Source organism: Lytechinus variegatus, chromosome 11 (genome assembly GCF_018143015.1).
Source record: "Lytechinus variegatus isolate NC3 chromosome 11, Lvar_3.0, whole genome shotgun sequence".
Lineage (NCBI taxonomy): Eukaryota > Metazoa > Echinodermata > Echinoidea > Temnopleuroida > Toxopneustidae > Lytechinus > Lytechinus variegatus.
Genome location: NC_054750.1, coordinates 18025443 through 18039714, shown reverse-complemented (window position 1 = coordinate 18039714; position 14272 = coordinate 18025443). Strand labels below are relative to the sequence as shown.

Here is a 14272-nt window from a genome sequence, read left to right as displayed (position 1 = left end):
GTTTATTTTTTATTCATTGTATTATGTATTGTTTATTTCTTTATTTTATCATATTTTTATTCATAAAATGTACTTATGAAAGGGGGCCTTCACCCTACAAGCTCTGCTTTTTAGTTGGTCTCCTTCTCTTTCGATTTCATAGCATTATTGTATTATAGAAATGATTTATGTATTATATTTTGTAAATATGTCTATTGAACTATCATTGTAAATGTAAAAAGATTGAAAGAGATAATAAATGAATTGACTTGAATTGAATTGAATTGAATTAAACCGGGGGTCTCACTATAGATTGAGTAGCTCATTGGGGACGGGATTGAGGATTCCTCGAATCATTCTAGAAAGTGGGTGAGAGGGAGGAACCGGGGGGGGGGTAAATGGAATGGTGAATATGTTAGATGTTGTCAGGATGTTCAACTATTCCATTGGACATTAAATCAAATGTCATCAGTTTATTGATATTCTAAGCCTTATTCTGAGAAAGTCGGAATACAAGCCACCGACAAACTAGTGTAGAGGAAATGACTTACATAATTATTCTACTAATTCCTACCTCTTTTACTTTGTAAAACGTTTGGATACGTGAATTTTTACATAAACAAGGATATTGAATTATCATGCAAGAGTTTTTTCTAAATTAAAAAATATTGAAAAATATCGGATTAATAAAACATGATAACTTTTGTGCAAATGATCATGTAATTTTGAGGATAGTTTAAACAGGGATTCGGTCAATAGCCTAATCGCATGATGTCAACGCGACCGGCGAAATAGCGGAAGTATTTTCATGCAACGTGTGCATAATATAAGTGAGGAATCCATTCTGCTAGCCGAAAGAGTTGTTGAATTCGAAATATCTTCTGTCTTTTTTTATTAATTTCAAAGGACTCATGCTACCTGTACACAAGAACGATGAGCTATACAAGCCTAGATTCAAATTATGGGCGAAACTTCAAGCGTGGTGGACGTAAGTATCTCATCGAAAATGTTAACTTTCTCAACAGCTGTGTTTTTTATTATTGGGCAGTCCTCAGCATGCAAGACCATGCCAGCGCAGGTGGCAGCCAGCCAGTCCCGCCGGGTTAGAGTCCCATCGTGTGGTGGCAACGATTCTGCTGCTAATACTGTGCATGTGTGATTAGCCTAGCTGTCAGAGGCTCTTGGAGAGCATGCACTGGCTTACTGCTACCATCCTGCCTGTCAGGTAGGACTATATATGGTATGCTGCTAATGCTGTATTGAGCACACACTTTAAAAATCATTAAAATGCCACTTTTTTTGTGACCAAATTATTAATTTCCATGATATAGCTATGTGCGAATACGGGGCATCGCGAGCGCTGGTTTTGGTGGCACGGTTTTCGCGCGGGTTTTGCTACGAGTGGCATCGCCTCTGTCTGGGCGGCTCATTGAAAATGGGGTTTAATGCGCATGCGCACATAGTAGGTGCAATCTCGTGCCTTTTAACAGACAGCTGAAGATGTGCTCTTTCTGTACATATAAGTTTCAATGTGGATACTCGCCTGTAAAGTGTGGATATCGGAGCTTGAAAGTTCATCAAATTTTTGGACGCGTAAATGTTCGAAATTTTTTAATGGTAAGTAAAACAAGAATCCGATTAGGTATACAATTTGACTGGAAATATATTTGAATTATCAAAAAATCCAAACTTACGCGATTCTGACGTTGCGCAGTCCAGATATAAGAGATGCCAGCTACCCCTGTCACAGCCGGTCTCTCGGCAGTCGAGCTGCCCGATGCGCCTGCCGTTGGCAGGGCGATGCTACCCTTGTCACAGCCGGTCTCTCGTCAGTCGAGCTGCCCGATGCGCCTGCGGTTGGCAGGGTGATGGGAGCGGTCGATAGTGAGTCGTTCATGCTGGATTGAACTAGATCGTAAATTGCTTACTTGATGATTATGTTGTGCCTTTTTTGGGAAATCTCTCATTATACCGTAGATAATTATTCTGATATTGATTTTAATACATTCATTTGTCACAGAAAGATTTTATCATCCCAAGGTTATGTGACTCAAGAGTCTAGGTGGTTGATTATCGTTTCATTTGGAAACTGGATTTGCTTTTGACAGTGGAATATCAATGTTGACTTTTCTAAAATTAAATTCATGGGTGGAAATCCCAGGGGGACACGTCCCCCTACCCAAAATAATAGGGGGACATGTAACAATAATACATTTTTTTCTTTCTTTTTTCTTTTTTGGTCAAACTTTTTGGGGTGAAAATGACCTTACAACAGTTTGGGGATAAACTTTTTTTTTTAACTTGTCAGAGTTGCCAGCATCCATAGGCGGCGAAAGCTGGGGGAAGTGTACCCCCCCGCCCTTAATTTGAGGTGGGGGACGATCCCCCCACCTCAATTTTTTTTTTTTTTTTTTTTTGATAACCTTTTTTTTTCTTTTCTTTTTTTTTTTTGCTTGTCAAATTTAGTTTTCTGCGTCCCCCTATAATTTTTGGTTGATAACCTTTGGTGTATTTTTTTGATTATCAAAATAATTTGGTGGTCCCCCTAAAACTGTTGGCTTTCGCCGCCGATGCCAGCGTCCCCCTACCTTTGGGGCCAATTTCCGCCCATGATTAAAATGCAAAAAATTTGTTGTTTAATTTTTCACTCTCAGAGGAAATATTTCACTTCCACATGGCTCTATTGTCTATTTTTTTTATGTTATTCATTTTTTTTCTATTTTATTATAATTATTTTTTTTTTTCAAGAAGGGTGCGGGGGGGGGGAGGGTTATGTTCATAAGTTGAAATGGGGATGGGATTTGTATAAGTTTTTGTGTCACTTTTGTTCTCTTATTTTGAGTGTTGGAGCTTTGATGCCTGTTTTTGTTGCTGTTCAGAGCTTTATTTATGTGCAGTGATTTCATGCTAGAATATGAACTTATTTTTCATTAAAAAAGGAGTGCTCGAACATGGCCTTTGTTGTAATCATACATATCCAAGAAATGCATATATTAAAGCTTAATTTTTATGTTTCCTTCTTGATACTTGAATTACATGCAATGCTACATCTTTACACCCTCAGTCCTCAGACTCTGCTGCTCATCCTTCCTAAAAAAAATTGTAATCGAATGCCCACGGTCTCCAAAATGAAAGGTACATTATCCATCTATAAACAAATTGTTGAAACAATGAAATACATAAAGAATTGGTGAAACAATCAAATACATCAGAAAAGCACACTTGTATTTTTATACCATACAAAGTACATGTACAAAAGGAATGATATTTTTCATTTGTAAAAAAAAGACCCCATACATACATGTACACAATACTAAAGTTGAAAAAGAGCTAATTGTAATTTATATCAGAAAAACAAAGAAATACATTAGAAATTACAAAAACAATACTTTAAACAAATTCATTTAGGAAATTATCTACATGATGCTGTTTTGATGCCAACTAAATTATATACAAATTATCTCTCATTATCACTTTCATTTGGCAAAAAAAAGAGGCGAGTAATTGTAATTTGCATAATTAATTAGAATTAATTAAAAGAAATTATTTTACACATAAGAAGAAAAATTACCAAGTGAAATGATTACACATCAATTGAGTTTTCTTTCACCTTTCCATTGATACCTAAATTACTTCAATGGGCTCAAAAACAAAGAAGTTAGAGCCCGTTGAAAACTTGGGTTCAAAATGGTCACAAAATGGTCACAAAAATCGGTTATGCACTCCATTGACTTTACATTAAGACAATGACCACAAATTTGGATAAATATGCGCGACTTAAACTGGAATAACTTTATAATTTCTTGATGAAAATTTGAGTTCTTGGTATCATTTGAAAGGTCTTTTTAAGGGCTTTCAAATGGTACCAAATTCATTGAGATTTGAGGATTTTCATTTTTTTTGTCACATACCTACATGATACAGTTGCAATTCAATTTTCATCATTAACTTCGAATAATTTTTTTTATTGACCAGAGCGCTCAAAAACTTGGAATTTTGAGCATATTTGTTACTTAGGGTTTTGAGGCCAAACTTACATAAAAATAAATGGGCCAAAACAATATCTACCCCGAACACTCATTCTATGAACAAGGTTATGTCACTGTCAGTACCTTGTCAGAGATGCCAAGTTAAAAAAGATGTTATGCGCACTCCTAGTACCAATGAGGTCCAAACATTAACATGTATGGACCTCATAGCATAGGCGACATTACCCAAAATTATGGGTTAGACAATTCAGTTCTGATTTCAAACCCAAGACTTTGGTAAATCTACGCCTTAATACAAATTGGAGTTATGCGATATGACTTTCATTTGGTGGGAAGACTTTCAATACTTAAAAAAAATGAGTTGAAATTAAAATGAATTACTATTAAACTTACATTTCAGGCCCTTTTTGTTGATTTTCGGTGAGCGTTCCACACAGCTGCGACGAGTGATCAACTCCGAAGTGATACGCGAACTGGTCAGCTGATCGGTCAGGTGATCGGTAGATTATCTTTTTGTCAGACGTTCATAATTTATGTAAAGCGTATCAATCTTCAGTATCTTGATTTCAAAGTATCAGTATTGCAGATAAATGTCATTATTGATTGGAATCAGTGGCGGATCGGGGGGGGGGGGGGGGTGGGGGTGAGCATTTCTGCCCGATCCCCCTATTGAGATTTGTAGTAAATATTTTGGAATTAAATACGTTGTTCATACTAGTTATGCGACCCCTCCCTTATGATGATCACAGCATTATTTGTAATGGGGATATTTCGTTCATATTCTTGTCTCTTCTTTCTCTTTTTAGCCTTTTTTTGCTTGTTAAAACCTTTTTTCCTTTTTTTTTTTGGGGGGGGGGGCTCGCCAAATTTTACGTGGGTCAAAATTACCTTCATTTTTTTAGTGACAATCTTTTTTTCATTTGTCCAGTTCATAATTATAGTTAAAAACTTTTTTTTATTTATTTTTTTTATTTTTTTTTTTTGGGGGGGTTGCCAAATATCACGCGAACGTTTTTCAGCTTTTACTGTTTTATTCGACTTATAATCAAATATTAAATGGGGCTTACCACAGTTTTTTTAAAGTCAATTCATAAAAATATTCCTCCTCGGGATTTGAGCTTTCATGAAATATCAATCTTTTTCATGATTACCAAAAATACTTAAAATTTTTTATCGGTGTAGGCCTATAAAGCTTTAGCTCATGCGTTGCGCCTGCCATATTTTAATGTTGATCAACTTTATGCTTTTAATGAATTCCTAAAAACACTAAATTCTCAGATCATCAATTTTGTCGCAATCGAATAATTCGATTGCGTCTCTCTATCAGTTTTGAATATTCATAAAAAATATCAGCTCGTGCTTTTTGCTCATAATATTTTGATTAGTAAATTCTTCTCTTATATAATCGAGTCGGATAGATAGATAACTAGAGAGAGAGAGTTGGGGGGGGTCCCTCAGCTACTTGTCCTCGCTTATTCCCAATTTGTTATTATGCTCATGTTGTGAGAGCTTTGTGTTTTCATATTTTTTTCTTTTTCAACCTTTTTATTGTCACAAGAGTAGCATCCGGGGCTCGAACAGCTTAACAGTCAGCAGTGTGACCAAAGTGTGAACAAAATTCGGCTTTCTCTGTTGGATATATTTCAGGATTTGTCATTTTCAACTTATATATCATACTTCTTACAACCACAATGAGTGTTCCTACCACTTCAAAGATGAAAATGCGGTCCAAATCTCGGATTGAGAAAGGTAACTTTGAAGCCACTGAGCTATCACCGAAAGGGGACTCTGAAGTACGAGGCCAGATCAAACAAACGCCCGGGGCGCACCCGATGGATTCAGCCAACAGATCCCCATCGATTTCAGGTGACCATCCAACCGTGGACGTATTGACTGATGACCCCACATTGCTACGCAATATTCGCACTCAGGTTGACAAAGCGATCAGCGAAGAAACACATTCTCGACTCATCCAAGCAATTATCGACGCAGTAAAAGAGGAGGTGACGAAACAAGTTTACGAGTCCATTCAACTGGATCTTCACAAATTCTCGGAAGAAATCGCGACTCTTCGATCTTCAGTTGATGATCTCTCCAGACAAGTGAAGGAAATCCGACGATTGAGTGACGACCAAGAGCAATATTCGCGTAGGCAGTGTCTTCGTTTCCATGGAATCGCTGAGAATCAAGAGGAAAATACAGATCAGCTGATCATCGATGTTGTTCGTCGCAATCTTGGAATCAATCTTGATCCCGTGCATATCGACCGTAGCCATCGGATCACACCAAGATCTAGGAGTAACACACCGCAGAAACCTCGTCCGATCATCATTAAGTTCACCCGATACAACACCCGACAAGAGATCTACAAAGCTCGATCTAAACTTAAGGGCACTAATATCTTCATTCATGAAGATCTCACCGCAAGCAGACAAGTCATCGTCAGCAAACTTTGCTCGAATAAAAACGTCAAAAAAGTCTGGACACTTGATGGGAGGATCACGGTTGTTAATGCTCACGGAACGAAGATCTCGATCACAAGTCTAGCTGACATTGACTCAAAACTGTAAGCTTGCTTCCTTGTTGATTGAAAAACTTTTTATAGTGTTACCCTCAATTCCCCAAAACACTTGAGTAACATTTTTAGCACTTTTTGTTATATATTGTTTACTTCTTTATTGTAATTGCCTATCACTATGCCTCAAAAATATCCATGTATTTATTGTAAGAAAACAGTTAGAAATAATCAGAATGCTATGCTTTGTATTAGCTGTAAAAACTGGGGACATTTAGATTGCTCTGATATGTCATTTCCATTTTTCAGATCAAATGCTGACTGGAAATGCGATTGTTGTCTGTGGAAAGAGCTACCCTTTCATGAATGTTCGAATCAATCTGTGTTAATAAGCTTGAATAATTCTGATTTAGATCAGACAGACTTAAATCTAATGGACAATACAGTGAACATATCAGCCCATAATGAGATTGAGTCTGAACCCGAATCACTTATGTTTCCAAATAGAAAGGGACTTAAAGTTGCCCATTTAAACATTAGAAGTCTTCGCAATAAAATGGTTGATATACGACGTCTTCTTAAACGCTGTCCATATCATCTAATGTCATTATCTGAAACCTGGTTAGATGAGACTATTGGCAGCAATGAATGCTATATTGAAGGTTATTATTTGGAGAGAAAAGACAGAGGTTGTTTAGGGGGCGGAGTTTGCTGTTATATTCAACAGGGTGTACCTTATATTAGGAGGCACGATCTTGAAAGTGAAAATTTAGAATTGATCTGGATTGAACTAAAGCCTAAAAATGAAGCCAGTTTGTATGTGGGCATTATTTATCGAAAACCAAATTCCACCACATCTTTCTTTGATGAATTAGATAACAATCTTGATCAAGTATTTTCATTCTCAGATAGAATGATATTACTAGGCGACTTTAACTGCAACATGCTCACAGTTAACTCACTATCTAACAAATTAATAGAAATTAGTCAATCACTAGGTTTAAAACAACTTATCAAAGACCCAACTCGTGTGACCCCTTTTAGTAAAAGCCTCATAGATCTGATTTATGTTTCAAACTCATTAGGTGAGCTATATTCAGGTGTGCAGTCTATTGGGGTTTAGTGACCATTCCTTAATCTATGTTGTTACAAAATTGAAAACACAGAGATCACCTCCTCAGATCTCACGCTTCCGATCTTTCAAGTTTTTTAATGAAAATGCATTTCTTAGTGATGTTGAAAGTATCGATTGGAATGATTGTTTTGTGAATGAAACTGATGTTGACGTCATGTGGAACAAATTCAAAAAAGCTTTTGTTGAACTTTCAAACAAACATGCACCGTATGTATCAGTGCGTAAAAAATTCAAAGGATCTCCTTGGATTACGTCGGCTTATAAACAACTAGCAAGAGACAGAGACTACTGCAAAAGGCAGTTCTATAAGATGAAATATGATAGAAATAAAAATGAATATGAAAGTACTGCTATGTGGGAGAAATATATTAAACTCAGAAACAAAACTAATACTCTCAACAAAAAACTGAAAAGGTCATATTATCGTAGTAAGATAGAGGGAACCAGTGATATGAAAGAAACCTGGGATATTGTTAAAGGGTTGTTGCCTAACAACAACTCGAGCGAAGGCTCTCATTTGGTCATTTGACGGTGCTATTGAATCGGATCCTTTTAAAATAGCAACAGAGTTCAACACAATGTTTAGCAAAGTTTTTGAATCGATTCATGGTAAAGACCCGAGCGAAATAAAAGACAAGAGTGATGATGCTATCAAAAGGCTTCGTGAAGTACATTCACGCTTTACTTTTAGAGAGATAACCGTTGACTTTGTAAGAAAGGAATTGAATAACATCAATTGTACAAAATCTGTAGGCCTTGACGACGTCCATCCCAGATTGTTGAAACTCAGCGCACAGTCGGTTGCCATTCCTCTTGTGCGCATTTTCAATCAGTCAATACAATCTGGACAAGTTCCCAATGATTTTAAGCTGGCTAAAGTAGTCCCTATCCCCAAAACAAAGACTGCTAACGAACTCAACCATTTTCGCCCTATTTCCCTTCTCTCGATCGTTTCCAAAATTTTAGAAAGAGCGGTCCACTCTCAATTAATTGAATATCTTCACCATGAAGAATTGATGTCTCATCGGCAGTCAGGGTTTAGAAGTAAACATTCCACCTCGACGTGCCTAACAGAGTTTACTGATATGTTATACGATAACCTTGACAAAGGCCGAGTAATAGGTGCTCTGTTTTTGGACTTTAGAAAGGCCTTTGATATTATCCCTCACGATATCCTTATCAAGAAATTATATTACTTTGGCATAAGAAATTTAGAGTTGACATGGTTTGAATCATACTTAATTAGAAGAAAGCAATGTGTGTCCTATAAGGGTACTACTAGCGATTTTCTGCCTGTTCATTCAGGGGTACCGCAAGGTTCAATTTTGGGCCCTCTACTGTTTTGTATGTACATTAATGACATTAGTAATTTAACTATGCATTCCAATACTAATATTTCTCTGTATGCAGATGATACTGCAATATTTTCTTCTGGATTTGGAGTTAAAGCTGTTCAAACACAGTTGCAAAGTGATGTTTATGTTCTAAGTAAATGGCTAAAAGAAAATGGTTTGGTTGTTAATACAGATAAAACGAAAGTTATGTTATTTTCAAGTCGGAGGAAGGTACACCCAGTCAAGATGCAGATATACATGAATAGTAAATCCATAGAAAATGTAACTCAGTTTAAATATCTGGGTGTTACTTTCAGTCATATTCTGGACTGGTCTTTTCACATCAATTCCATTATTAAAAAGATTATGAATTCTATAATATGCATGCGGAGAATCAGGCACTGTCTGACAAAAGACGTACTCGCCCATTTGTATTTTTCTTTAATCCTTCCTCATATCGATTACTGTTCAACTGTTTGGGGAACATTAAAAGTGAAAGATTTGCAACGACTTCAGAAGTGTCAAAACAAATATTGTCGTTTGGTATTGGATGCAGACTACTATACCCCAGTCCAGAATATGTTACGCTCTCTGAAGTTACAATCTGTCAAGAAAAGGGTGGATTATAATTACCAAATACTTATGTATAAAACTTTAAACGGTCTTGCTCCTAGATATTTATTGCAAACAATGCCTCTGAGACCTAATTATTATCTTACTAGATCAATCTCATCACAACAATTGTATCTCGCAAAACCAAGAACCGAGTTTAAAAAACAGTCATTCTCCTATATAGCATCCAAACTTTTTAACTCATTACCAGTACCAATTAAGTGCTCTGTTTCACTTCCTACTTTTAAACGAAACGTCCGTAAATTCCAAGCAAGCTAACTTTTCTACTGTTTGTCATAGAGTGTATAGGCCTTACACCCCCCCCCGTTCTTATTGTTATTTATTTATTATGTATATATATCATTTTTGTATTGTATTTCTTAATCTTGTGTGTTATAATTGTTATTGTATAATGTTCAAATTGTGATTGACAGCAGGGCTCCCTTGTAAAGCAGGCCTCTGGCTTGAATGGGACTACCCTGCTTTTTTATAAAGAAAACATGAATAAATAAAATAAATAAATAAATATTGTCTCGGAGCTTCCCTCTATTTCTTTACACTATGATGTAGTCCTTTTTACCTCATTGTTTCAATCATTGGCGGCGGAAGCCCCAAATTTTAGGAGGGGACAACCCAAAAAATTTTGACAAGCAAAAAAAAAAAAGGCTCTCAACCCAAACATTTTAGGGGGGGACGTAGGAAAATAAATTGACAAGCAAAAAAAAAAAAAAAAAAAGGGTCAACAACAAATTTAGGGGGGAATGTCCCCCCCGCTTCCGCCGCCTATGGTTTCAATTCTTTTTTTGTTCTCATTTCAATGAAAACATCATTATTAAACTGACGTAGAAGACTTTATTACGAAATTTTGACATTGTTTTGTCTCATTTGTTTGGCTTTCTTTTTTTCTTCTCCTCATCTTCTTTTTCTTCTTACTTTTTCCCTTTCCTTATTTTCTCTTTTATTTCATTTTATGAGGTATCCGCCAATTTATACAACACCAAGCATATAGAGGCGGATAATCAGTGAGGGAGCGTGACGGTGTGCCGCTCTAAAAAAAGGAGGAATATTGGAAGAAAAAAAAGAAGGGATGGGGAAAAAATAAAGGAAAAAAAAAGAAAGATGATGATGATGAAAATTATCTTGGTGATGATGATGGTTGTGGTGACGGTTGTGGTGATGATGGTGATGCTAATGATAGTGGTGATGATGATGATGACGAGATGTAATTTTGTTATTTTGTCTTTGAAAAAATTAAGTAGTGCAAAGTTGAATTCATTTAAAGTTTATTATGAAAATAGCAAAAAAAAATGAAAAATTGGTATGCGTTCGAGGAAAATCCATCCCCCACCAATTTTTTTTAAAAGGTAAGATTTTTTTTTTGTGACGGCGTAGGCCTTTGCAAGCAGCTATTATTATGGTAAAAAAGTAAATGAAATGTCAAGAAATACATGATAATGATTTTTATGGTACATTTAGTATATCAATAGATAACTTCATACTTGTTATCAAAAAGAAAAAAAGTGGGTCGTTACGGACCATTAAAAATGGGAAATTTGGGCATTTTATATTTAGGATAGAGCAACTGCTCGTTAAAGACGTCACAATAAATCAAGCATTCTAAATTCTATCAACTCCATTTTTTGTCAAATAACACCTTCATCGATATTTTGAAATGATTTTTTTTCATATTTTCATCATCTTTTTATCAGGGTGAAATTCCCCTTTAATTTACAAAACAGAGTCGCAAACAATATCAAGAGTAGTGGGAGGCAATTAAAGGGCGGAAATCTAAGGTAGGGGACCAGGGGCTGGAAAACAGGCAAAAAAAAACAAAAACAAACTAACAAAAACAAAAACAAAAAGGAAGGTTTATCACCCCCAAAAGAAGGTTGTCTCGTCCAAAATACATGTTTTACTTCGATTTAAATGATGTAGGCCTATTTCTTTCCATCATATATAAAAGAACAAAAATAGTAGGGGGACATTTGATAATGTGCCCCCTACTATTTTGGGTTAGGGGGAAGTGTCCCCCTGGGATTTGCGCCCATGTGGGTGGGGGTGTTGCACCTCCTTTCGGAATCATTATGGAACAGTGTGAATAGTCGCTGTGATTTCGATCTCATACCTAAAAAAAATAGAACAGAAGAACGCCTTGACCACAGGCCAAAATGCCTAACAATTTTTCCGCGGCATTAGCGACTCTCGTAAGGGGCGCTCCATTTATAAATAAAGTTGCATGTGTAGCTGTCTATGGCGACAGAATTTATCGCAGAATTGCAGCCAGAAGCGTGGGAAATTTCCAGAAAATTCAAGAAAAGAACCGGTGAGTACCGATTTAACAGTACTAATGTAATTAGTAACATTTATTGAATTATAAGAATATTCAATTTTTCGTGAAACAAAGCTTAGTTCTAAGCTAGGGCGGCCCAAATGCGCGTGAGTGGAGTCCCAGTTTCTTAACACGGGTAAGTATTGCGGTGTCGCCTAGAGTGGTTATGCGTGAGATATTCATGACTCGGGATCTCTGCGCTCGCGTGGCCAGTACTTACACTTGTACATTTCAAAAAGGCGCATGCGCGAGATATGGGCTTCATCATGATATCGATCCATACTACAAAACCATGCGATGCACGCACGCGATTCATCGTATCACATACCGTACTAGCTGTGCGCTGACTGCACTCTCGATTCGTCTCGTGTGCCAGGATAGACGCGACGGCGTGCGAAGGCGGTCGGCCAGTGCGTATAATCTAGCGAATAATGCTACTTTTTCTGTTGGGTCCCGATGTGAGAAAAATGGGTGCGATGCGTGAGACGGACCCTGGATGTGTGAGTCTCATGCACAATGTGTGAGACTTGATAGCTCTTAGCCAGGCAGCTTCTAGAGAGTACAAATAATTTACTAACGTACTGTAGCTTACTCTCAATGAAGCCAGGTATTCCTTCCCATTCATATGCATGAAGGGCCCCAAAACCTGAAACTTTCACCCCCGAGATTTCTACTTTTAAAAGATCTAGCCCTAAATCATGTAAATGGGATAAAACTTCATTTCCGACATTTCTACACTATTGATTATATTTTTGAACAAGAAAAAAATTAGAAAAATATGAAAAGATGGAAGAGACTTGCCCGATGTTTACGCCGCCATCTTGTTTCCTATTGTGCTTCCCCAACGTTACGGACGCGTGCGTTGCATAACGGCGAAGAACAATAGAAAACAAGATGGCAGCGTAAATATCGGGCAAGTCTCTTCCGTCTTTTGACTCTTTTCATAATATTCATTTCTCCCTGAACATGTGGAATGACCATCATTTTAACGGTTTATGGTTAAGTGAAGTTGGTCCTTATTGTCAAATCTGTAAAAATTGAAATATTGTATTATTCAAACAGTAAAAAACAAAAGAAATAGTGAGTGATGGACATCATCGACTCTCTCATTTGCATATCGCTGAGTTGTGCATTGAACTGTTTTGTGAAAAATAAGCGAAACTTAAAAATGTCATAACTTTCTTATTCTACATCCGATTTCGATGAAATTTGCAGCGTTATGTTTGTTTGATTTTTCTCTATTGATTCAAATCAACAATTTTCTGGGGTGGACTTGGCCTTTAAGAGCACGAGCGTTTACTTACCCAGTCTGTTATTGTCGCCATCTTGCCGTCTTTGTCATCGATACTTAGATACCAGACGCGTGGATAGAGGGCGACAATATCATGAGCTGTGCCAACTTGGATTAAAAAAATACTTGCATTGACTGATAAATATCATGAATCATAAAATACTTGCATCGGTCAAAAAATATCATAAAGCGATCTTTATGATATTTATCAACCGATGCAAGTATTTCGTGGAGGAGGTGTAATGGAGCAAAACATTCTCCAGTCCAGCATAACAACTGACAAAACAGACATTTTTCAGTCTGCATATAGATTTTGGTCTATTTTTTTCTTATAAAATTTTTTTTTTCCAAATTTCTTTGCTCCAATTCAGGATCATCTACTCAGATGTGACATCCCGGAATCTCTTTTTCTTCTTAGTTCTGAATCTCTCGTTTGCATTTGTAGAGCTGACTTATGGCATTTGGTCAAACAGGTAATTTGTTTTAATTTTATTTTGTTAACTACTTCACCCTCCTCATTTGTGTCTGTTAAAGTTCCAATGGAATTAGTTTGACCTCTAGTCTAAAGTGTAGTTTTAATTTTTGCAGATTTACATCACATATCAACATCATATTTCACTAAACAAAGTTTGTAGCAACTGTAAATTTGGCCATCCTTATTCCTCGCCATACATTTTAAAGATTTTTACTCATGTATTTGAGAAAAAGTATTCCCCTTTTATTCCGTTGATTCTTATTCATTAGATAACTTTGGTTGGATTCAGTTAAAAAATATAAAAAAAATGATGAGGTACAGTGGATAGAGCAATATTTGGCTGATTTTTTTTTATTGGCCCACGAAAAAAAAAGGTATACGAGGAAAAGATCGAAGATATTTATGGAATGACATGTATTATAGAAAAAGAAGGTTTGAGATAATTCCAGTAATCTAATCTTTTGTTTTGGGAGTATTGATCTTGAGGAATTTATCAGTTGCCTTGTTTCACTTCAATATGTTCACGAAACTTTACTTTGAAATCTGTTCTAAACTGCAAAAATGCCGGTGTTAATTTAACACCAATCTGGTATATATCGGAAAATACCAGAGA

The 14272-nt window shown here is 36.4% G+C and overlaps 1 protein-coding gene across 1 annotated transcript in view; it reads left to right on the top strand.

Annotated features, from left to right (window-relative positions):
* The first annotated feature begins 773 nt into the window (after positions 1-773).
* Positions 774-14272, top strand: part of LOC121423893 (zinc transporter 7-like) — a 30805-nt gene continuing 17306 nt past the window's right edge. Inside the window, exons 1-2 of the mRNA XM_041619424.1 lie at positions 774-967; positions 13556-13657. Of these exons, the coding sequence (XP_041475358.1) occupies positions 891-967; positions 13556-13657 (179 nt within the window). The 5' untranslated portion in view covers positions 774-890. The remainder of the gene's footprint in view (positions 968-13555; positions 13658-14272) is intronic.